The following is a 23,711-nucleotide window of genomic DNA, read 5'->3' as shown; positions in this document are numbered from 1 at the left end:
CACCAATTTGCGTATAGTTCTAAAATATTAGTGCTACACTAAAAAAAAAATGAAGTACTCTTCACTCTAATACGACGAATTAACATTCCAAACTTGATGATTTTATGTCACCTCACAATTGTTTAAATTTACTATAGAGAAAAAATTACTCATGAAGTATTGACTGAAATATTTAATTTTATCTTAATTAACTTACTGATTAAGATGCAATCTTGGTCTTAGAAGTGTATAACACCAATTAAGTTAAAATGTTTCAAAAAAAATTATTAATATGTCAAAATGACCTTAGGTCAACAATTATTGACATATACTCTCTTTCAAAGTTGGAGATTTAATTTTTATTTATTGTCGTACAAATAATCTAATTGTAAAAAGTTTAATTTTTAATTATGATATTAGGAAAAAGAAAAAAAAAACCAAAATTTAAGGTGAAATTATCAATCTACTATCAAATTTTTCTTCCCAAATGAATATGTTGCTTTGCTTGAAGGGAAAAAATTCAAAAAAAAAAAAAAAAAAATCGGAAAAGAGTAAGACAAAGAAATAAATGAAACAAATAATTATTGATTTCATTAAATAGAAAAAACACATTGGAAAGTGTGCTCACACACTCTCTCTCAAAAAAAAAAAAAAAGAATGTTAAAGAAAACATTACAAAATTTTATTACATTTTTCTCTTTCCTCAAAATAAAATAAACAAATTCAAATGAGACAAATGGAGCAGGAAAATTAATAAATAAAAAAATGAAGATGTAATAAGAAAGAGGAAGGCAAGGAAGAAGAACAGCGACCCTCTTTTTTGTGTCTGTTTTGTTAGAGAAAAGAGAGAGAGAGATTTTCAGTGAGTTCTTCTTCTTCCTCAATTCTTCCCCTAATTTTATTCTCTCTTTTTCTTTTCTTTTTTTTCTCTCAATACCCAAAACAAAAAAGAAAAAGAAAAAAAAAAAACTCATCTCTATTACAACTTTGTCTCTTTTTCCTCTACACTCTTCCCAATCCAGGTACTCATTCCTCTTTTTTTTTTTTTTTTTTTTTTTTTTTGTTCTTCTTTAATTGATGAATTATTCAGATTCGATTTGTTTGTTGTTTTTTTTTTTTTTTTTTTTGCAGGTGGAATTATTATTAATATTGTTATGTGGAGTATTTGGATCCGATGAAGAAGAAGAACAATAATTATATAAGAAGAAGAATTATTGTTATTATTATGTGATATGGGACTCGCTAAAGGTCCATTAATTTTGTCCAATAAGGCAACTAGTTGTGCCAATTCTTCTATGTCCCACGATTATCATCATCATCATCATCAAGGAATCTTCACCTTCTCTAATGTCACCTTGGACAAATCCAATTCCTCCGCCATCCCTCAACACAACCGCCCTGATAAGCTCCGTCTCGACTCCTTCTCCGATTCGATTCCTCCACCATCCGTCATTGGAATAGATGAACACCACCACCATCACCAGCACCATCAACAACAACTTCATCATCATGTCTATGCTTCCACACCTAGTGGGGGGACCATGTTATCCGACATGTTCAATTTCCCTCCCACTCCCTCCCCCGGCGCGGCCACCGTTGAATTCTCAGACAATTTTCGAACTTTACACCCTCCCAACTCGGCCTCGGCTTCATCCATGCAACTTTTCTTGATGAACCCTCCTCCACCACCACAACCACAACCACAACCCCGATCCCCTTCGCCAACCTCTACCTCCTCCACTCTCCACATGCTCCTCCCGAATCCACCTGCGAACCCTCTTCAGGGTTTCGAAGGTGGGGTTAGTGTTGGAGATCAAACGGCTTACGGACAATTCGCTGTCGTTGAAAGTCAAGGTCTTTCACTCTCACTTCACTCTTCATCCTTACAACACTTGGAGGACGCTGCTGCTGCCGCCGTCGCCGTCGCAAAAGCGGATGAATTAAGAATTAGGGATGGTGGGATTTTGTATAGTTATAACAACAACAACAATCAAGTCCATGGTGGAGGAGGAGGGGATGGAGGAAGTGGATCAACATCATCAATTTTGCAATATTCTTTTAGAAATAATGAGAATTCTCCTCATAGCTTTCAAGCTAATTCACACATAATGAATCCCAACCATCAAGTTCAAATTGGATTTGGGTCATCTTTAGGAGTTGTAAATGTGTTGAGGAATTCAAAATATGTCAAACCTGCACAAGAATTGCTCGAGGAGTTTTGTAGTGTTGGCAAAGTTCAATTGAAGAAAAACAAGTTCACTATTAAGCTAAACCCCAACACCGAAACTGCCGCCACTGCCACCACCTCCACCGCCGCTCCCGGTGGCTCGACATCAAAGGATCAACCTACCTTATCGGCTGCTGACAGAATTGAGCATCAACGGAGAAAGGTCAAACTATTGTCCATGCTTGATGAGGTAAGAATCTCTCTCTCTCTTTCTCAATTTCTCTCTCTCCTTATACTCTTCTTCTTTTTTTTTTTTCTTCTTTTTCTCAATTTCTCCTATATCTTTATCTCAAAAGTCAAAAACTACACATAAAAATTCAATCTTTTTATCAATGAATTTCTGGGTATTTGTTAATTTCTTTTAATGATTTAATGAAGTTTAACCACTTGATAAGCCGGCTGATGATCATCAATTAATGATTTTCCAAAGAAAATAATAAGCTAAAAACAGCGACTAGGTTGTTGTAGGGCTAGATTTCATAAGATTTAATACCTTATTTTTTTTTCTTCTACAAGATTTAATTGGTACCCACTTTGTAAAGATATATATGCAGTTGAAACCTACAATTTTTGGCTTATGAACCAACAAACATAAATAGTATATAAATATTTTGGTTTATAAAATTAAATACATTTATATAGTTGACCCAAATATAGCAAGCTAGACAAGCAATTGATTTCATTAATACATTAATCCTTTGTTTCGATTTTTTTTTCAAACAAAAAGTCTGTCGATTTGGCTGTATTTGAAGAAGAAACAATGGCGAGAAACACTAAGGAGATTATGTTAATAATTATCCTATTTCATCACTCCTTTGATATAAATAAATAAATTATTTAATTAATTATCATCCATTGTCTTCATTTTGTAGCTTAATTAAATAGTTCAATTACTTTATAACAAACATAAAATAACTAAAAACTAAAACAAATCCAAATCCAACTCTCCCCTTTTCACTCTACCAATTCAAACTCTAACCTCCTCCCATTTTTTGTATAAATAGAAAGGGACCACACAACAAACATTAAATAAAATAAAAATTAAATTAATCCTTAAAAAATAATGAAGTGCATCTTAGACAACTTATCTTTGTGTATTTCATCAAATTATCCAATTATATTTTTTTGAAATATTTTAATCGTTTTTTTATGTGTGATGTTGTTTGAGACGCATTTAAGTATTATTCTTAATCTTTTATTCATATTCTTAACCATGTGTCCAGGTCGAACGTAGGTACAACCTATATCGAGAGCAAATGCAAATGGTAGTGAACTCGTTCGACCTAGTGATGGGTTTCGGGGCGGCAGCACCCTACACGACGTTGACACAGAAGGCAATGTCGAGGCACTTTCGATGCTTGAAAGATGCGATAGCGGAGCAGCTAAAGCAGAGCTACGAGGCGTTGGGGGAGAAAGGAGGGAATGGAGGATCAGGAATAACAAAAGGAGAGACACCAAGATTGAAGCTTCTTGAACAAAGCCTTCGGCAACAAAGGGCTTTCCATCAAATGGGGATGATGGAACAAGAAGCTTGGAGGCCACAGCGTGGCCTCCCTGAAAGATCAGTCAACATTCTCAGAGCTTGGCTTTTCGAGCATTTTCTTCACCCGTACGTAATACAATTTATAATTTTACCTTTTTCTGATCTGAAATAACTGCCCCCTTTTCATGGATTCATCATTGATTACACCAAAAAGTTGTGTTTTAATGACTGTTAATTATAACCTTTTTATTAAAAAAAAAATTATAAAAATACTTTAGGTGCAATCCTTATTGTACCCAATTAATAATTGCCACGTGGAAATTTTTTAAAAATTATTATTATTTATTTATTTGTGTAGAGAAAGAGCAGTCTCATATTAGGTATGGCCTGCAGCCTAGACTGCACTTGATTATTGCTATGTCAATCTCCTCTCTTTCTTTCTTCTTTTTTTTATAAAGATTTTTTAGGCTCTTCACTTTTATTGTTGGAATGAGCTACAAAAGGATTGATGTAACTTAAAATACATCTAAGTATTTCTCTTTTAAATCAAATGTTTAGTCAAGTTTTAATATATATATATATATTTTAGGTAAGTATATAATTTGGGTTGATGTGAATAGAAGGATTTTGTGTTTTTAAAATTTCATTTAAATTGATTGGTAATTTAATGATGATGGAGTGATGCATGGTCGTTATTGAGTATTCCACATTGAAAAATCAAGGAATCACCTCATAATATTTATAAGATAGATGAGTTAATCCTCTAGTTACCGATTTGATTTTGAAATGAAACCTTATATTATCTAATATGATATCAAAATCCATGAAGCATAAATGGGTATTCGGTCCAAAGACAAAAATTTCAATACTTACAATATGGGATCATCAAGATTCCCAATTTTTGTTTTTGGACCAAGAACCCATGTTATCTAATTATCGTCCATGCACGTATATATGGTTTTAATTAGGGAAAAAGATAAGGTGGCAGGTAAGGTACATAGAAGGTGAAACGATCAATGAGAAAAAGGGTACAGAAAATGGTGAGTGTTAAATCACATCCTAAAGAAAAAAAGGGAAAGAACAGAAAATGAAGAGAGAAAAAGAGGGGTTTGGGCAAAAGAAACAAGGACTGTGATTGTGATTTTTTATGGTCTTTTTCTTCAGGTATCCCAGCGACGCAGACAAGCTTCTGTTAGCTCGACAGACTGGTTTGTCCAGAAATCAGGTTTTTTCCTTTCTCTCCTCCCCCACTATTTACCCTCTATTTTCCTGTAAAAACAAAAAAGAGCAATTCTTAAGTGTATCCCAAACTCTACTTATCTTTACGCAAACTTCTCTATAATAGACTCCATAAAAATGAGTAAATATATCAAGAATCTTTCTTTTTACGTAAAACAAAGAAACAAACAAGTTCCTTAGGTAATAATGTGAATGAAAATGGAAATTTTCAAACTTTGTTTTTCCCCTCTCTCACTCTCTCTTTACGATATTATTCTTTTATGACATCATTGTGTGTGAAAATGGCGAAAGTGAAGGAGGACAATAAAATCCCCAGATGAATTGTCTCTTTGTTTTATGTGTTTGTTCATTATTTTATCTCTCTTCATGATAAATAATATAATAGTAGTATGTAGAAGATTCTTCACTAAAGTTTTTAGTATATCTCTTCTTCATCTACCAACGAGATAAATGAAAAGTTATTAAATGAGGTTGCCACTGTGACTGCTTCTTAATAATAATTGAATGTAGATTAAATTTTGTACAAAATTCAAGTTACTTTTGTAAGTAATTTCTCTCTCTTACATCTAATAATCCAAAATTAATGGTTAAGACGTGGTCCTCTTGAGGTTTTGTTACATATGTATGAAAAAGCCAAATTTGTATGCCATTAATGTGTCTCTTAAGAGAACTTATTACCCAGTGCATCACCTTTATTAATTTAATTTACAATAAAAAGGGGAAAAAACACTTGACGTAATAATTACTATTGTTTTGGTTGGGTTTTGAAATTTGGCAGGTCTCGAATTGGTTCATTAATGCAAGAGTTCGGTTGTGGAAACCAATGGTGGAAGAAATGTACCAACTTGAAGGCAAAGTTGATACAGATCAATCACAAGACGACACCCCACACAACAACAACAATAGTAATAATAAAACCCAAAACAATCCCATAAATGCACAAAATCCAGCACCCACCACCACCGTCGACGAAGTAGCGGCGGACTTCACGGCGGCGCATGAGTACTCAGATCTTCATAATGTGTGGCGACATGGAAGTAGTGAAGATTATGGGACCATGTCTGAGGATGTTACTGCGGCAGCTGACATGAATAATCCTGGACCAACACTTATAAGATTTGGAACCGCAAATACGGCCACCGGTGATGTGTCCCTTACTTTAGGCCTCCGTCACGCCGGAAACACCTCCGCGCCTGCCGCTGCGGTGGATAACCCTTCTTTCTCCATAAGAGACTTTGGTCACTCTTGAGAAGGAAATTTTAAACTTTTTCAGATTATATATGGATAATGATCGTCAACAAATTGAAATTCCCCTTTTAATTTTTGTTTTTATTTTTGGCCCTTTTTCTTTTTTATAGAAAATTAATTGATGTATCATGGTTGAATCTCAATGTACGTATGTAGCTGAATTTGTGTAATTAGGGCTTTGCAATTTGTGGGGTTGATTAAATTATTGTTAATTGTATAGTAGGTTTTTCTTAATTATCTTTTTTTCCCCATTCACTCTCGTTTTCTAGGCTGGTAAGATGTGAGTGTAATAATTTTGTGGAATATGATTATTTGATAATCATTTTCTACGTACGTAAGAAAAAATAAGATATTTATGTGTATTGTTTTGTGTATTAGACTATCCTTTTGAGGTCTATAAATGAAGAAGTATTTAATATATTTCTTAGTTGAGGGTTGGATTTTTCCATCATAATTGTTGACTAAACCAAATTATATATTAATTATAATTTTCTCTACTATCTAACTATTTAATTCACATCAAATGCTAACTCGAACATAGTTCAATTGACATTCGAATATGTTGATAACTAAGAGGTCTGTAGTTCAAATCTAACCACAATTATATAATGATATAAAGTGAATATAGATGATTATTATATAGAAGAAGCTAACACAACTTGTATCTATATTCTTAGTTATATGTTTACATGTTAATATTCTTAGGATATTTCAAAATTTTCAATTTTGTCCCTTTACTAAATACCCAAACAATCTCACTTGTTTATTTATTTATTTTAGTAGAACAAGATGACTGCATAGTTGAAAAATTGAATCTCTAACGACAAGAAAGACATGCAATAACGATAAATTTTTTTTTTTTTTGTTAATTAGGTATTATATAAATTTGTTTGTTGTATTTTAACTCTACATCATTAATGTTTATATCAATACTATAATAAATTTTTGTTACATTTACACGTTCACATTTTAATGATTGCGTGGCAATAATTAAGGACCAAAAAAAAAAAGTTTGATGTAAGTACATGAATAATCATAATATAACCATAAATATATAAGAAACTAGATAGTTGTCACATTCAGAAGAAAAAACATATAAAGAAATATCAACAACATTTGCAATAGTTTTATTTTTCCCTTTCAAAGAGGTTCTCCAATTTGGTAGTTCTTTTCCATGAAAGCTACATTTGTTATTGTTTTGGGGGCACTATATTCTATCTGCATCCACATATAATAACAGCCAAACTATATAAAGAGATACTGAGTTTTGATTACTGCCATATATTTTAATTTACAATTTTAATTATTTGTCACCAAACACAACCTTATGTTTCCTTAAATCACAAAACAATCATATGCAAAGCAATAACAACTTATTACCTAATATATGTCTTTGTGTTGCCACTTACTTTTGTTTTTGTTTTTTTTTTTTTTAATTATTAATTTCATAAACTTTAATTGTTTTTTATTTTAACTACTACCTAAACACTAAGCAACCCCCTTTTTTTCTTTGTTTGGTAGGATAATGGATGTTTATAGAAACTAATTAATTATCATTAATAAGAAAAATTGAGCTGCTAATTAATGATATGTAATGTAATCATTTTGATGTATCTTAATTATTACATTTGAATAGCATATGCATGTATATTTTCATATTATATATTAAAAAAAAGAAAAGAAATAAATTTGGAAGGTTATTTTCAACTAAAAAATCTCTTGTGTTGTGTTATCTTATTAATTAAATTGTGTAATGTTAAATGTTAAATGTTTTAGTTTATGGTTCATTTCATTCAATGTCTTGGATATATATGCTCATAACTTTCTATTTTAAGGAAAATATATTATTTATCACAATTTAAAAGTTTTTTCTTTAAACGTATTTTAAAGAGTTTGGTATAGGAGGAGGACATTGTACCAATAGGAGAGATAGAAAATGTATGTATATCACATCTATTTACGTACGAAGAACGTAAACTACCAAATTAATTGCAACATAGGTCTCTCACATGAGCGCACTAGAAATCTCAATCAAATTCAAAAACAAGAGGAAAAAAAAAGGACAAAAATTTGGACATTTTATCATTTAAAAAAAAAATTCTCAAATTGGAGTACTACTACTGCATGGTTTCCCAATATTCATTAATTGTGTATAGGTTTTGTTGTTGTATATTTATTACCATGTTTTTCGTGAGAAATTTGTATAGATGGGTCAAATTTCGAGGGCCCAACTTTAAAAAACATTCGAATTTTGGCATTTTGATGATATCAATCGTGTGTGAAATGCCCGCTTAGTCCCCAAAACGTTTGATATCATACACACATTGTAGATTCTCACTCGTTCATCTCGTTTTGGACTCATTCCTCTCGTGTCTTTCTCTCGTTTTTCATCGGACAGATAGAACATTTTAAATTTTAAATTTCAGTCCACTGGCTTCTTCTTCCTCTTTCTTTTGTCTTTCTTTTTCTTCTTTTGGCTTTCTTTTCTTCTTCTTTTTGAATTCAAATGAAAGAAAAAATTCAAAGGAAAAAAACTACAAAATTGATGAGGAAAAGCTAAAGGAAGAAACGAGATGAAGAAGCGAGAGAAAGAAACGAGAGGAAGAATTCAAAAGAAAGGAAAAAAATCAAAGAAAAAAAGATGGAGAACAACATGAATTGGGGAGTGAGATGAAAGAATGAGAGGAAAAAGTAAGAAATTTGTGTTGCGTCTAGCCTCGCGCGCGTTTTGGGATTAAAACAGTACTTTCGCATGCAACTAACTCAAGAGATCAATTTTCAAGTATTTTTGAAAGGTGGATTAATTTCTGAATGGGTCTCATAATTTGACCCATCCGTATAAATTTCCCATTTTTCATGTTCAAAGGGTTTAGTTTGGTCTCATAGAATGATAAAACCAATTGAAAAGAGACATCATCAAACATTTTATAGTTGGGAAGGTTAGATTAAAAAAAAAATAGAGAGTAGTACAAGTACTGTACAAAAACATACAGCCCTAGCTAGCTACATTGATTTGCACAAAAGAAAAGAAAAAAAATGATTTAACCATTGACTGCAAAAATTGTATTCCCTTTCATATATATATATAATGGCCATTTCTATGAGTTTCTTACCCAAATTCATCTCTTTAATATCACAGACACAGACACAGTGGATAAAACCATTTAGCCCTTTTCTCAGACACATACCGCCAAATTTGGTGGGTCTCCTTCCTGTCTCTCTTTTTATTGTTTATCTTTAATTCTCAACATTGTTTTTTCATATATATATATATATATATATACCCTAAACTTAACATGTTTTATCAATTTTAACCTTAAAAAATTTCATTTTCGTTGATTTAAACTTTACATTTAACTCTAAAATTTTCAAATTTCATTAATTTAAACTTTAATTTAGGGTTTTGATTGATATAATCATTCAAATTTGTGGATTAAACGAATCAAATTGGAAATTCAAGTTACAATTGATCTAATATACTAAATTTGATACAACTTATTTAGCTCAAAATAAACTTTTTTTTCCCTACGTTTCATCTCTTATTATTGTTCCAATTTTTCTTTATTTTGTTTTTTTTTTTGAAAAAAAAAAATCAACTATGACACTATGAATTCAAAATTTGCTCAAAATTCATGGGTTCTTCTTTTTTATACTTATTTTTAATTAATGCATGTCAGTACAGTTTTTTTTTTCTTGGGAGTGTGGGTTGGTCAGAAATTTAGCTTTTCATTGAATGTGAAATAAATATTGTTTTGTGTGAGAGAGAAGTAAAAAGTAAATAATTTAGAGAGATGATGAGGGGGGAAAATCCAGTGATTTATATATATATATATTATATATATATTATATATATATATATATATATATATAATATATATATATATATATATATATATATAATTAGGAAGGGTGAAATGTGAAGGGATTTGTGTCTGAATCTGCAAATGGTTTGTTTGTCTTGTTATAAAAGTAGGCACGCACATGGCACATGAATCCAAACCCAACCAAACCAATTAACAAATCAACGTCAATTTCCTCAAATTTTCATAATTATTATATTTTGGGCCCTACATGGGCTGGCTAACCTGGGCTGGGCCGATCTGGGCCCTCCATCTCTGCTGTCGTCGTCTTCTTCTGGGCCCAAACTTAATTAGGGCTCTATAATTCAATTCTCACCACAAACCCACATGCCCACTTCCCATTCTTACAAATATTCGTCTTGTGTTACCTACACTTTGCTCTTCACAAAATACCTTTTTCTTTTTTCTTTTTAATTTCGGAATATAAAATTAAAATATCATTTTGTTCCGCTACTTTAAAATTGAACTCGTTGTGCTCTCACCTTAAATTAGTTCATACTTTAAATTATTCCCTTTTTTAATTGATTACTGGCCTTTATAGTATCTAAAATAACTTTTTTCGAACTTATTTATAGTGTGCTTTCTTATATTAAAACTATTATTATTATTCATGGCCTTTCTAGATATGAAAAATATTTTAAAAAATATTTATATTTTATAATAAAAAATTTTAAAAGTGCAAAGAAAAAAATATTTATACTTATGAAACTTTTGGTTATAAAATGTAAATATTTTTTATATTTTTCTATTTATAAGAATTTCTCTTATTATATTATTTAACCAATTTTGGAAAAGAAAGAAAGTTGAACTTCCAAGAAATATATTTAAATTTATCAAAAGTACAACAATTGAAGTTAGACATTTTAACCTTCATTTGATAATAATTCATTTTTTATTTTTGTTTTTTAAAAATTAAGCCTATGAACATTATTACACTCCAAATTTCTTTCTTTGTTATCTACTTTTACTAATGGTTTAAAAAATCAAGTCAAATTTTGATAAGTCAAAAAAGTAGTTTTCAAAAAGTTATTTTTGTTTTTGAATTTGGCTATGAATTCAACCTTTGTATTTAAGAAATATGCAAGCAAATCATTGTAAAAAATGTAATTGAAATAGGCTTAATTTCTAAAAATAAAAATAAAAAACCAAATGGGTACCAATAGGATCTTTTGTGTGCAAGCGTGCACACACGCGTGGGTGCCTATATGCGTGTGAATTAAGTATTTGATTAGGAAAGTTAAAAAGTGGTAAAGAAATTGTAAAAAAAAAAAAAGAAAAGAAAAACTAAAATCAAATGGTTATCAAATGGATCGAACAACTAATATAATATAGAAACTAAAATAATATTTTAAGCTATATATATATATATATGTTATTTTTTAGATAAACAATGAATGGAGGTAGTATGGAAAATTTTCTATATTACCATAGTACTAGAAAATTTTCCATGTATCTTACATGGCTTAACTTTGGTTTTAAGGAATCTATTTTTTTTTTTTACCAAATATTAAATAATAATAATAATAAATAGTGAGAAGAAATTCTACTTTCTTCTCACTTAGAGATATCCACATGGCAGGGCGGGGCCCGGGGATGTCATTCCCCATCCCCACTCTTCATTTCATTCCCCATGGAGATTGGGGGGAATTCATGGGATCGGTTACCACGGGAATTTTTACCTGTTACTTTTTTTTTTTTTTGTAGAAAGTCAATTAATTTAAATTAACTAATATGAGCAAATTGTAATTAAATAATTAACTTTTATACTAATTGGTTATTATGGTTAGTTTTATAGGATAATTTGAATTTAAAGATAAATTACTCAAATTTTGGCCTAAAAAAGCTAATTCAATTTTTTTAATAGAAAGAAATAAATATAAATCAAATATTCACATATATAATCTTAATTTAAATATTCAATTTAAACATATTCATTATGACATATTCATTATCTTTCGTAATAAATAATTAATTTGAAATTTAATAATGTAATATTTATATAATAATAATAATAACATAACATTAGATAACTATACTAAATAAATATGTAGAAACTAATCGAGAGGGGATGGGGAACGGGACGGGGACGGGGGCGGGGGCGAGGAATTCATTCCCCGTCCCCGTCCCCGTTTAGCTCATGGGGAATTTTTTTCCCCACTCCCTCCCTCATTCTACGCCTAATCGGGGAATCTCCGTCCCAGTGTGAGAATTGGACATCTCTACTTATTACTGTATAAGTGACTCATATGAGCACGAGATTATAAAATTTGCATGCTCTACAACAACTATTCGGTCTAACCTCGTAAAATTATCACTTATATTGTAGCCTTCTTAGAATAATAATTTTTGTTGGTTTATTTCTCACTATTTAATATCTAAATCAAGTAAACACAATTTTCAAAAACAAAAATTAAGGCTCCATTCAGTAACAATTTGATTTTTTTTGTTTTTGTTTTTTTAGATTAAGTCTATTCCATCCATGCTTTTTGTAATAATTTGCATATCTCTTACGTACAATGGTTAAATTCTTAGCAACCAAAAACAAAAACAACTTTTTGAAAGCTATTTTTTTTATTTCTTAAAATTTGGCTTGGTTTTTTAAACTAGAATAAAACGTAGATTACAAAAAGAGAAATTTGGAAGTGAAAGTAGTGTTCATATACTTAATTTTTAAAAAAAAATAAAAACCAAAATTAAAATGATTACCAAATGAGAGTTAAGTGGTTATCAAACGAGACCTAAATTAACCAGCTCTATACCACAGTTATAAAGAAGAAATATACAGAAAACAAACCCAAATACCTCTATCTTGGTTTTACAAAGTAAATTTCAATAGCATAACCTCCCTTAAAGAAGCAAAAGCAAAAGCAGACAACACTTTGATTTTTACTTCAATAAAAGGTGCATTCAGAGTATAAATGCACAGCCAGCTTATACTACACTACATACAAATTTAACTCACAACAGAGCAATTCACTTCATCGACAACGTTCTCGACCGACCTCAAAATTCATTCATCATAAACCACAACTAAGCAATGAACTCAGCAGCTACCTACATTGCCCAACAAATGGTCAGTTTTGTTCATCTTTTCCTCACTGAGAAATGCAAATGCTTCAGCATTACATTTCTTTGCTTCATTCCACAAGTATGGTGGCAGTGGCATATCCTCAAGGCCCCAACTGGGGTGTGATTGAGCAATCTTGCGAGTGAATGCTTCCTTGTGTCTCAATGTAAGGTCGAACGAACGTCCGACGCCACCAAACCTCGAACGCTCTTTGGAGGTTTGGGCAACTATCCCCAACCTTCAGAAAACTGCCTAACCAAGTCAGCAAAATGCTTTGCTGATCCTCCAGTGGGAGAGTGAGGATCGTCCGACCAATTCCTTCCTCCACAACCTTTCGATCAAATGACCCACAACCGTGTTTTAACCAGCTATAATCATTGATCAATGGCTCTAACCATGTATGTAACAACAATTTACGGGTATCCTTTGCTGGTAACAGCTCTCCTTTGCCAATCCCAACAAATAACCTAGCTGTTATGCAGCTAATATGATAGCGAGATACAATAGGCAACTTTGCATGGAGGGCTGCTAGTTCCTGATGCTTCGACCACATAACTGCAAATTCATCGGCCACTTGCCTGTCAGCTAATATTTCAAGCAACCACGAGAGATTGTCGGCCTCTAGAGTAATTTGCTTCAGCACTGGTTCTTTCCTGTCCACTGATCTGTCAGTAAAATCTGTTTCAGCAGCTTGCTGGAACAGAAACAATAGCGAGGTCAAACAGCTTCTACAAGAAGAGTAAATAATTTCATTGCAAATGTCAGCTGCACTCGCATTGCTTGATACACTCTGGTTCTCCCTAAGAAGCCTCAGTACTACCAGTTTCATTTCACGTCGGCCTCTTTCCTCATTGCTTCTGAGAACAAGTTCGATGATATGGGAAAGAGTATCTTTATGGGGCTTAGACACATCTGCAGACACTCGTTTCAATACTGGGCTCACCCCGATGCCTTCACTTTGAAGTCGTAGGATGGATGTGACAACCTTTTCTTCTTCTTCGTCACCAACCCAAGGGGCTGCTTCCAAATATTCTAGACATGACTGCATGCATGACTTAAAACCGAGAAATTCAGCAACCTGCAAAACAAGCATTTTAGGTATTCATGCCATTCCACACACTTAAAAGAATTCATGATCATAGATAAAAACGGGATCTTCAAAATGGCAAGTTATATGTATAAGCAATGACACAATACACCACAGCTATTACCTAGATAATGAAAGATAACACTACATGATTAACGTTTGCGAAGATCCTTAAATTTTATTCAAAATAGACTTACCAATAATTGCAGCTTTCAAGTGAAACAGAGTAGAAAGTAAGAACATATACACACCACGTTGGATAGGAATACCATTAACGTACTATTAGGATATTATTAAGGATGTTTAATAATTAGTTAGGAAGATGGTAATGATTTTTGGTTATATGTAGAGAAGGGAAGGCAGTTAAGCAAGCACTATTTCAACGGAGTGAATTAGGGTTTGAAAGACAGATCAATAGGGGAGGGTCCGAGTACCTCAAAACACTTAGTTTATCAGGTAAGATTTCATCCTTTATATTTCAATGTAGTTTGGTTCTAGTTTGAATTTTATCAGTAGCTTCTTCAAGGATCTTAAGAATCGAACATACATATCAGAACAACATCACAAAGCTACCTTTTTTTTTCCTGTCCGAATACCAAGAAGAACAGAGTTTTTTAAATTGAGCTAAACAGCATTCAAGAGAAACAGAATAATAATTTTAGTACTTCGAAGGTCTTAAAACTACTTAGCTAAGTTTGCAAGAGTGCTCAATTATGTGATTGATACCGAGGGGCCTAAAAAGTAAAAGACATACTGTACTTTCAAAAAGAAGCAAGTCATCTACAGAATCTTATACTTTGTGATGGTTAGTGCTTCAATGATTCTATTAACAATCTAGCAAGAACTTTCAGTAAATTTTGGTTATTGAATAACCAGGATTACAACAGGTAACAAACATCTCATGTCTTCCTAGAGGACAAGATTCTATTCATCAAAATGCGATTTCTAATTTTTAATCAGGAAGCAGAACAAACAATCAAATGAAATATCAAAAACGTCATATGAACATGAATCCACAGAAAGACAAAGGGTATCCTTGAAATTTGTGATTATAACATACAGTGACTATAAGAATCTGCTTCTTACCTTAAGAATCCGCAAAACACGAGAAACATTTTGCTTCATCAGCCATTGCTTCATTTCTTTGCAGTACATCAATCCCACAGTTTCAACATATATTTCAACATCTTCACAATCACCAATTTCCATTGAGGGACCTTCTTGATCAGAAAGTTTATTGGCGAAAAAAGTACTATTATCCATCAAAACGTTTCTATGAACACTCAACTTCACTGAAAATCCTTGCTTCCCAAGTAAAACAACCTTTATATTACTTGTCCCCGGCTCACCAAACTCGATAGCTATTTTCCTTGGCATATTTTCAACCTTAGGCCGTGATGTCCTGTGTACAACCTCTGGGGCACTATAGCCAGAACCAGAAGTATCAGCATTGCCTTTTCGGTCATCATCGGAAACAGCAGCTGACCGTGATCTCGAAAGCGCTGGCTTTCTATCAGTCACCGGTGTTAGTTTCTTCTCAACAGGGATCTTTGAGGGCGGGGAGGCAGGTTTGGGTTTGTTTAGGGGATTTTGACTTTTGAGGGTTTTTTGGAAAACAACAGGAGAAGGGCAGCACCAAAAACCTTCTGGGGTTACAGCAATTGGCACATTTTTAATCTTGGTTTGGCCTTGTTCTAATCTAGCTAGCCTTATTTCAGCCATTCTTATTGCTTTTTTGCAGCTTGTTTAACAATGGGAAAATGGATCATTAAGAACAAAAGATCGAAAGCACCCGAGGACAGCCATAAAATTTTTCTAGTGAAGAAAAAGATATGTGCTCGAAGATAAAAGGAGAAAAGCAAGATATTGGAAACTTACAGTCTCCTACTTTCTGAATCAAAGATTCCAAGCTTTGAATTGAACAACCCATATACACAAATTGCAGCTCAAACTAAAATTGAAATACCCAATTCATAATTTTTCTGATATAAGAAGATCAGATCAAACGAGATACAATCTATATTCAGAAAAAAGATGAAACGGAAGAAAACCATAACTTCAGCCAAAAGCATTTAGTATCCGTTTCTCCCCCTTCTCCCCTAATTTGTTTCAAAATCGAAAGCATTCAAACCATCACCAAGAGATTCGCAACCTCAGACATTTATTTTTAAAGAGAACTTAAAAAACTCAAACACACAAGCACTGAATTTCATTCGCTCACTTACAGAGTAGAGAATCTAAAAGCTTCCCAGAGACCCAAAACTCATCACCATCTTCTCTCAACTGAAATAACATCAATGCCAAAGTGAGCTGAGAATTCTGAGAAAACCCACCTCTTATTCGAGACCAGGACAACGTAATATGATTGAAAAGGGAGCTCCGGTGTCAAGCATCAAGGGAACCAACGAACAAAGCCTTGTAAGTGAAATAATTAAGAGAAGAGATGCTTTAACTTTGTGAATTAAAGAAAAAATGAGAAGACCCACAAAAGAGAAAAAGAAAAAAAAAAAGTGAAATGAAGAGGTGGGTATGGATTGTTACTTTATCACTTACCAATTTGCCTTCATCTCACTTTTTGATGATTGTATCTCCATGTGGGTCTCTCAGAAATTGCTAAAAAAATAAAAATTTCTCTCTGCAATCTCTCTCTGTTATGCACCCACAAAGCTTTCTCAGTAATCAAACAGAACAGGCACGCCCTTCCTCATCATTTCCAATTCTACTTTAAAACTTTTTTGGGTTTCTCAAATGGCTGTGTTTGTTTGTTGCATCTGTGGATATTCTAGGAATGCCCCCAAAATGAGAAGGCTCTTCGCTTTCATTTTCATTTTGGTGGGTACAGTGGTAAAATATCTGTATGTTTTGATGTCAGTCCAGTGACTGAAATGCCCTCAAGACATTGCTCAGTTTGAGCGCTCAAAGTGAGAGCAATAATGGAGGAAAAGGGTATCTCCAGAAACAGAATATTTTTCTTCGATTTTCTCAGTGAAAGCTATGGATTTCATAAGGGAGGTGGGGGGAAGATGATGACGAAAATTTGGAGAATTGAAATTGAAATGATGGGGATGGTCCATAAATCCTAACAACATGCAAATGTCTTTTTTGAGCTTCACTTCATACCTCTTGTTCTTACATGTTTTGTTTGATAACTCTCATTTCAAAATTATAAAACTTGCAAACCAAGTTCAACACTTTGATTAAGATTCGTGACGATTGATGTCATAAAAAACAAAACAAATAGAAGCAATATAGATGACTTTGGTGCGCCAAATTGAATTATGGAACAGAGATTTAGTTAAAGAATGTAATGGGTTTGAGATATAAGATAGGGATGTTTTTAAAACAAATAAAAATATTTACAAATATAGTAAAATTTTATTATCTATATACGTTAGACTATGATGAACTACAATCTGTATCTATTTGTATCGTGATGACACAGATACTGTCTATCGCGGTTTATCACAAATAGACTGTGATATTTTAATATTATAAAGGATCAAATAGAAACTTTTACCCCGACCAATCAAAAACATTCCTTTAAAGGACAATACTTTTGTGCACCTACTTTATCCATCTCATTTTCACGCCATAAAAAAAATGAATTAAAATATTTTAAAAATGAATGAAGAATAATTTATCACGTGGTAAATTAAAATTAGATAATTTGGTGAATATAAAAATAGGTATAATCTAACTTTTTTTTTTTTTTTTTTTAATTTCAAAGTGTCCAACATCATGAATCAAACATCCGTCTCCAAAGACTAAAAATATAGTTTGTCCAATAAAATAAGTTTGAAATTGAAACATAGGTGGTTGATTTGAGATTGAAAAAGAAAAAAAGAAATTCTTGTGAAAGCAAATTGAACATGGATTTGAAATAATTGGGAAGAAACAACCTCATCTCTTCCAAAGCAAGCTCATTTGTCAAAGCTCAAATTTCATAATGATCTCCACCAATCAAAACTTGCTTTCTCTAATTCCAAATCAAAATTCCATTTTGGGACCCATATTTTAAGTTATAATTAAAATTCAAAGCTTCTTGAAGATATTTGCTATGTTGTTTTGTTCCTTCCCTTTCTTTTTCATTTTCTCACTTCTTTATGGTTTTGCAGAGAAATAAAGAGGAAAAACAGAGTAGACAACATCACCATCATGCATACAGATCAGATGACAAAATATGAAACATTGTCTTGGAAAAGCTTTTTGACTTGTTCTTTTCTTTTCTTTTCTTTTCTTTTTCTTTCTCCTTTTGATTTCTAGGCCTTGTGGTTGATGAATTATAATGGGACTTGAGTGCAATTATTGAGACTTGTATTATTTCTGTTTTTAATGGAAGTAAGAAATGATGCAATAGGTTTAAATGAATATAATCATCCCATGCTATGATTTTGATAGCATTTTCGACCTACTATAAGCTTCAATTTTCTTGAATAAATAATTCAATAAATATATAAAAGTAAATCCTGCATATGAAGATCAAATTACAATTTTTAAGATGATAATGATGTGTTTATCCGTTGAACTATGGTTAGATTGACAATAACTTAACTTAATTGGTTGAAGACAACAATTTTACGACTTATTTTTAGAGTAACGTTAAAATAGTCCAAATATAAAAATAAAATGTGGTTGTTTTTCACATAAAACTACTACACCTGAAGTTTTATCGTTGGAAAAATAAACCAAAAGTTTATTGGTATTACTCAGCTTTCCATTTTACACAACTTCATAACATATTAACATGTTAATGTCCCACAACATTAGCTTACACATGGTGTTCATAAATTTGCCATTACTATTTAATTTAATAAGCTTGACTAATAAAGCAATATGTTCACAAAGAAAGAAAACATAGACTAAATTAAAATAAATAAAATCACAAAAAAAATATGGATAATTATTCTAAATGACATTTTGCTATCTTTGAAAAAAAAAGTTGGCTTATTTTCATATATTTGAAAAAAATCCAAAAAATATAATAGAAATAGAAAAATGAATGCAACCTTGTCAAAAATGCAACTAAAATTTTACATTGAGTAAATAAGGGGAAGATATCGTGCAATTATCTCTAATGGTATGAGTCTTTTTGGATGAAACAAAAAAAAAAGTTCGGAAAGCTCATGTTCAAAGTGGATAATGTTGTACCATAGACTAGAGATGTCTACAGGGTAGGGCAGGGACAAGGAAGTCTTCCCCACTCCCACATTCCATTCCTCATCCCCCAAATTTTCCCACAGGGATCGGTTCTCTTGAAGAAAAATTTTCTGCCTTTATTTTCTTCTAACAATTTTTTTATTTCAGTTTAAAATATATATTTTTAATAATTCCTTAAACATTTACAATGTAATTTTCATTTAAATAAAATATTATCAATTTTGCTAATAAAAACAATAATACACATGCAATTTAATTAAAATGTTAAACTCTCATGATTTGTAAAGGTTAAAAATCAACAACTAGAACACCCTATCTTAAATATTACAACATCTAAGGAATCTTAAATAATTAAAACATCCATAATTATCCTAATTAAAGTCTACAAAAGTCGAGGAGGGGGGTAGGGATACGGGACGAGCCCGAGACTAGGGTCAGGACAAGGAATATAATCCCCTTCCTTGGCTCCGAATTGTAAATAGAAAAAAAAATCTCCACTCCCTCTTCATTCCTCGTGTATTCGAGGATTCCCCACCTCGAACTTGAGGGACTCCGACGCAATGGGTGTTTTGGATATCTTCACCATAGACTAGAGGGAGAGCATAACTTATATAGTAATTAGCATAAACTATCTCTTTCCAAGTCAGAAGATCAAATCTCTATAATGAGTAGTACTTCTAAGAAATAGAAAATGGAAGTAACTCTAACCATTTCATTAAAGAGAGTTCATTTAATGTGTTTGAAAAGAATTGAAATAGAAATAGAGGGTATTGTGATAAATAAATGGGGTAGGAGAGGGAAATAATTGAGTAGTGATTTGGTGTAAAAATGGGCCAATGGTGACTACTCCAAATGTTACATAGGTCGTGGCCTCGTTGGCAAACATTTCCTTTCAACATACTCTTATTTAATTTCTAACCTATAAACTTAATCACCCTTTTCCATATCAAAAATACCTTTCACTTTTAATGCACAAACTCTATTTTTCATTTCTACATCTCTTATTTTGATACCATGAAATAATATTAATCTACAAATGGTTTATTGATAACTTTATAATAGTAGGATAAACATTCTTTTTGTAAGTATATTCACATTAAATTCAACCAGAAATAGGAGTAGAACATTTAAACCTCTAATCCCAAGATTGTTGACATATATCTTAACTTGTTAAGTTATGTTCGACTTATTTATTGACTAGACTATTATTTAGTTTTTGTCAAAGTAATCCTTCTCGTTAAGATAAACTTCGTTAGTTAGAAGTCATCTTTAATAACATCAATAACTTTCTAGAGCCTTCCATCTAGGTTGGCTCATAAATGATAAACCATTTCCAACATCATCTATAGCCATCTAATTTTGGAGTCCTACTATATTCATGTGTGTTCATTTGGGTGGGTCTTTACTTGAAAAGTGGTGTCCCCTTCAATAACTTTAGTATATTGTCTCCACTTAATTCTCTTCATCATAAAAAACTACATGGGTAGAAGGGGCCACATTATGGAGAAAGAAAGGTTGTGAAAGGTGCCTTACTCCAAAAATAATGTCTTTCCTGATGATACTAATAACTACTTTGTTAGAATGATACATTGAATATATATACATTATTGTACTCTTAAAACCATTCAATCATTTTTAGATATTTTATCAAGATAATATAAACTTCATTCAACAAATATCGAGTCTCATATAACAAAGATACGTATAAAGAATCTTAGACTTCTAATCGAAGTCATACAAGTGTCTGATCTCTATTGATTGTCTTATCACTATCTACATATATCAATAACTATGTCATCTTAATTCTATTTATATGAGAGTGACTATACGTTAACATATTACCTAACCATCGAAAAATACTAATTTAAAAAAAAAAAGCACACCAAATAAATAAAGGAGTGAAAAAGCACTCCAATACTCTCCATTATCAAAACTCTCCTATATTTGGTTTTTCTTTTTCTTTTTTAATAGCTGTTTAATACCATAAAAGCTTTTGGTTTGGTATAACAACTACATTTACTGCAACTTTAACTGCCTTTTTTACTCCAATTGATACAAGTTTTTAACTTTTCTATTGTTTCATTCACCTGCCACTTATAAGCAAATGTCACAAACCATATGAAAAAATAATCTTTTACCCTCAAACAAAAACAGAGCAAGGACCATGCAAAAAGAATAATAATGCTTTTGTTGCCAAATCATAAGGCATTACATGCCCATTCCTGCACCCTTCTAATTCCATATATTCCTTTCTCAATCATCATCATCATTTCTTATTATATTCTCACTCCTCAATTTAGTGAAAACTCATAATAGTTTGACTACTCAAGAAATTTGAATTAGTTTTGTGATATCTAATCAATCTTAGTTCAATTGGGCTACCTTAGATTACAAACTTGTTTTAATCAAGTTGTCATACACACTGATTAATTGAAGCCCTTCACAAGATCTGCATCAAATTTTCATTAACAAAACCTTAGAGATGATTACTTATCAACTTTCCACCAAACCCATCTGAGTAATATTAATTTTCAACTGACAAAGGAAACCTTAAGCTATGTATGTCTGATACAACTAAACTTAAGATTTACTATATCATATTTAAACCAAAATCAAAAAGGGCATGGCGTTGACCAAAAAGGGTTTTGCTGTTGGATCGGATAAGCTTCGAAAAAAGAAGAGAAAATGGCAACACCCTCCAAATTATACAGCGGCTGCTCTCTGTTAATGGGGTTTTTGTTTGCTTATTCCACAGCTGTTCAGTTTAATGATCCTGGTATTTCAAACCCTTCTCTTCTTTTCCTTTAATCAACAAATTTGGGAATGAAAGATCCAAACTTTTCAAAATCTTAGGCTGTTTTCTGTTGATAATGATCTGAAAACAAAAAAATTGATGAAAAACTAGACTAGAACTGGATCTCCATTTGAGAACTAATTGAAATTGTGTTTGGGTAATGTATCAATTATACTATTTAATAAAATAAGTTATGAAATGTATTTCAAACCCGGAACATCACATGTGAATGGGTGAATTTTTCACTATTCGTTACACGTACTGCAACCATTTTTACAGTAAGAGACTATGATTTAACTACTCGCTACAATGATTTATTAGAATAGAGTATGTATTTAGGCATCGCAATGCAATCATATGCGTATATTTTTAGACGTTTACTATTTTTGTTTGTATATTTATGATAATAGTATGAGAGTTAAGGCGCTTCCAAGACATGTTTTCAGATACCGCTATACAATAACAATTACAACCTATTTTATACTCAATAGATACAAAACACCCATGCTTTAGCATCTAATGTGCAACAAAAAGCACCGTTTTTGACGAGTTATTATTCAAACGTGCATCTAAACCGTTATTCAAGATTACTAAAAAATGTCCATCTTGTGACAGTCATTGAATAATTTTTCTTAATTCTGATGCTGTCTTGAGCAGATTGGTATTTATGGGTTCCACTTTATGGTTGTGCTTGTGCTGTGAATCTTCTCAAATGGTATGTCTCCATAGAAGCCATGAAACATGTTGCTAAGGCAACAATGGGATTTGGAATATGTTTGTGGGTGAAGGTGGTAGCAGAGGATTATATGAATGGTATTGCAGGTTTTCTCTCTCTAGATTTAAGTGAGAGAGTGGTGAGGGAGAAAACAGGAAGTGGGTTGGTTGTGTGTTCCATGATTTTACATCTGATAGCTGCATCATCATCATCATCATCATCCACAAGAATTCACAGAACAAGTAAAAGTAAAAGAGAGTTTCCAAGATATCTCACATATGGTAATGCTATAGCTCATTCTTCACTTTTTTGTTTCAAGACAGATTTCTGTTGTTTAAATTTCATTTTAGTCCTTCCTGAATGTTGCATTAATAACTATTTGGTTAAAATACTATTTGTTGTTCAGTTCTAATCCCCATAAAATTGATCGTTTAAATACGTGAACCAAAATGATATTTTATTCGAACTATTTTAATCTTTGGTATAAGCTATGATAAATTAGAAATTTATGTTCTGTTTTTAAGCCTAAAGGATGCTTATAATTGGAATGTGTCATTTTGAGTATGAAAATGTGATCGCAGGAATGGCATGGTTGGTGGCATTTAGTTATGGACTTCCCATTTTCTTCTTGGTGCAAAAGGGCAAAATGAAATTCTGAAACATGTTGCACAAATCTTACTCTACAAACTTCAAAAGGGGGGAGAAAATGGAAGATTGGAAAGAATGTTTTTTCAGTTCAACATTGGTTGCTTTAGTTCCATGTATTTTTCCAATTTATAATGCAAAATCTCCGTAAAATTGGTCTTTTCTGATCAATAATTGAATGATCTGCCACAGTTGTAAATTATGATACAC

At 31.9% G+C, this 23,711-nt stretch overlaps 3 protein-coding genes across 4 annotated transcripts; 2 read left to right on the top strand and 1 right to left on the bottom strand.

Moving 5' to 3' along the window:
• The first annotated feature begins 749 nt into the window (after nt 1-749).
• On the top strand, nt 750-6,553 carry LOC120073177 (BEL1-like homeodomain protein 2). The gene is made up of 5 exons (XM_039025844.1): nt 750-1,001; nt 1,111-2,396; nt 3,430-3,815; nt 4,854-4,914; nt 5,707-6,553. Exons 2-5 carry the CDS (start codon nt 1,212-1,214, stop codon nt 6,175-6,177), a joined length of 2,103 nt encoding a protein of 700 aa, XP_038881772.1. The 5' UTR covers nt 750-1,001; nt 1,111-1,211; the 3' UTR covers nt 6,178-6,553.
• Nucleotides 6,554-12,803: 6,250 nt separating this feature from the next.
• LOC120073152 (BTB/POZ domain-containing protein At3g50780) lies at nt 12,804-17,346 on the bottom strand. The gene is made up of 3 exons (XM_039025805.1): nt 16,744-17,346; nt 15,277-16,605; nt 12,804-14,181 (listed from the first exon to the last, which is right to left on the bottom strand). The coding sequence occupies exons 2-3, from the start codon at nt 15,910-15,912 to the stop codon at nt 13,207-13,209; spliced, it is 1,611 nt and encodes a 536-aa protein (XP_038881733.1). The 5' UTR covers nt 15,913-16,605; nt 16,744-17,346; the 3' UTR covers nt 12,804-13,206.
• A 4,592-nt stretch (nt 17,347-21,938) lies between these two features.
• LOC120072858 (transmembrane protein 220) lies at nt 21,939-23,577 on the top strand. 2 transcript variants are annotated; one of them, XM_039025382.1, is made up of 3 exons: nt 21,944-22,123; nt 22,799-23,137; nt 23,438-23,577. In XM_039025382.1, exons 1-3 carry the CDS (start codon nt 22,033-22,035, stop codon nt 23,512-23,514), a joined length of 507 nt encoding a protein of 168 aa, XP_038881310.1. In that variant the 5' UTR covers nt 21,944-22,032; the 3' UTR covers nt 23,515-23,577. The 2 variants fall into 2 exon arrangements, with proteins under 2 accessions (XP_038881309.1, XP_038881310.1); XM_039025381.1 differs by lacking the exon at nt 23,438-23,577 and having other exon boundaries at nt 21,939-22,123; nt 22,799-23,399.
• The last annotated feature ends 134 nt before the right edge of the window (nt 23,578-23,711 follow it).

This window comes from Benincasa hispida, chromosome 3 (assembly GCF_009727055.1).
Source record: "Benincasa hispida cultivar B227 chromosome 3, ASM972705v1, whole genome shotgun sequence".
Taxonomy (NCBI): Eukaryota; Viridiplantae; Streptophyta; class Magnoliopsida; order Cucurbitales; family Cucurbitaceae; genus Benincasa; species Benincasa hispida.
The sequence above is the reverse complement of the archived record's forward strand: the minus strand, read 5'-3'. Positions and strand labels throughout refer to the sequence as shown.

Bases quoted from the DNA above. Each gene is read 5' to 3' on its own strand.
- LOC120073177 (XM_039025844.1), top strand. From the start codon at position 1,212: ATGGGACTCGCTAAAGGTCCATTAATTTTGTCCAATAAGGCAACTAGT. The intron at 3,816-4,853 runs GTACGTAATACA...CTTTTTCTTCAG, and splicing joins TTCGAGCATTTTCTTCACCC to GTATCCCAGCGACGCAGACA. The intron at 4,915-5,706 runs GTTTTTTCCTTT...GAAATTTGGCAG, and splicing joins CTGGTTTGTCCAGAAATCAG to GTCTCGAATTGGTTCATTAA.
- LOC120073152 (XM_039025805.1), bottom strand. From the start codon at position 15,912: ATGGCTGAAATAAGGCTAGCTAGATTAGAACAAGGCCAAACCAAGATT. The intron at 14,182-15,276 runs GTAAGAAGCAGA...CTTGTTTTGCAG, and splicing joins GTGTTTTGCGGATTCTTAAG to GTTGCTGAATTTCTCGGTTT.
- LOC120072858 (XM_039025381.1), top strand. From the start codon at position 22,033: ATGGCAACACCCTCCAAATTATACAGCGGCTGCTCTCTGTTAATGGGG. The intron at 22,124-22,798 runs GTATTTCAAACC...TGTCTTGAGCAG, and splicing joins TGTTCAGTTTAATGATCCTG to ATTGGTATTTATGGGTTCCA.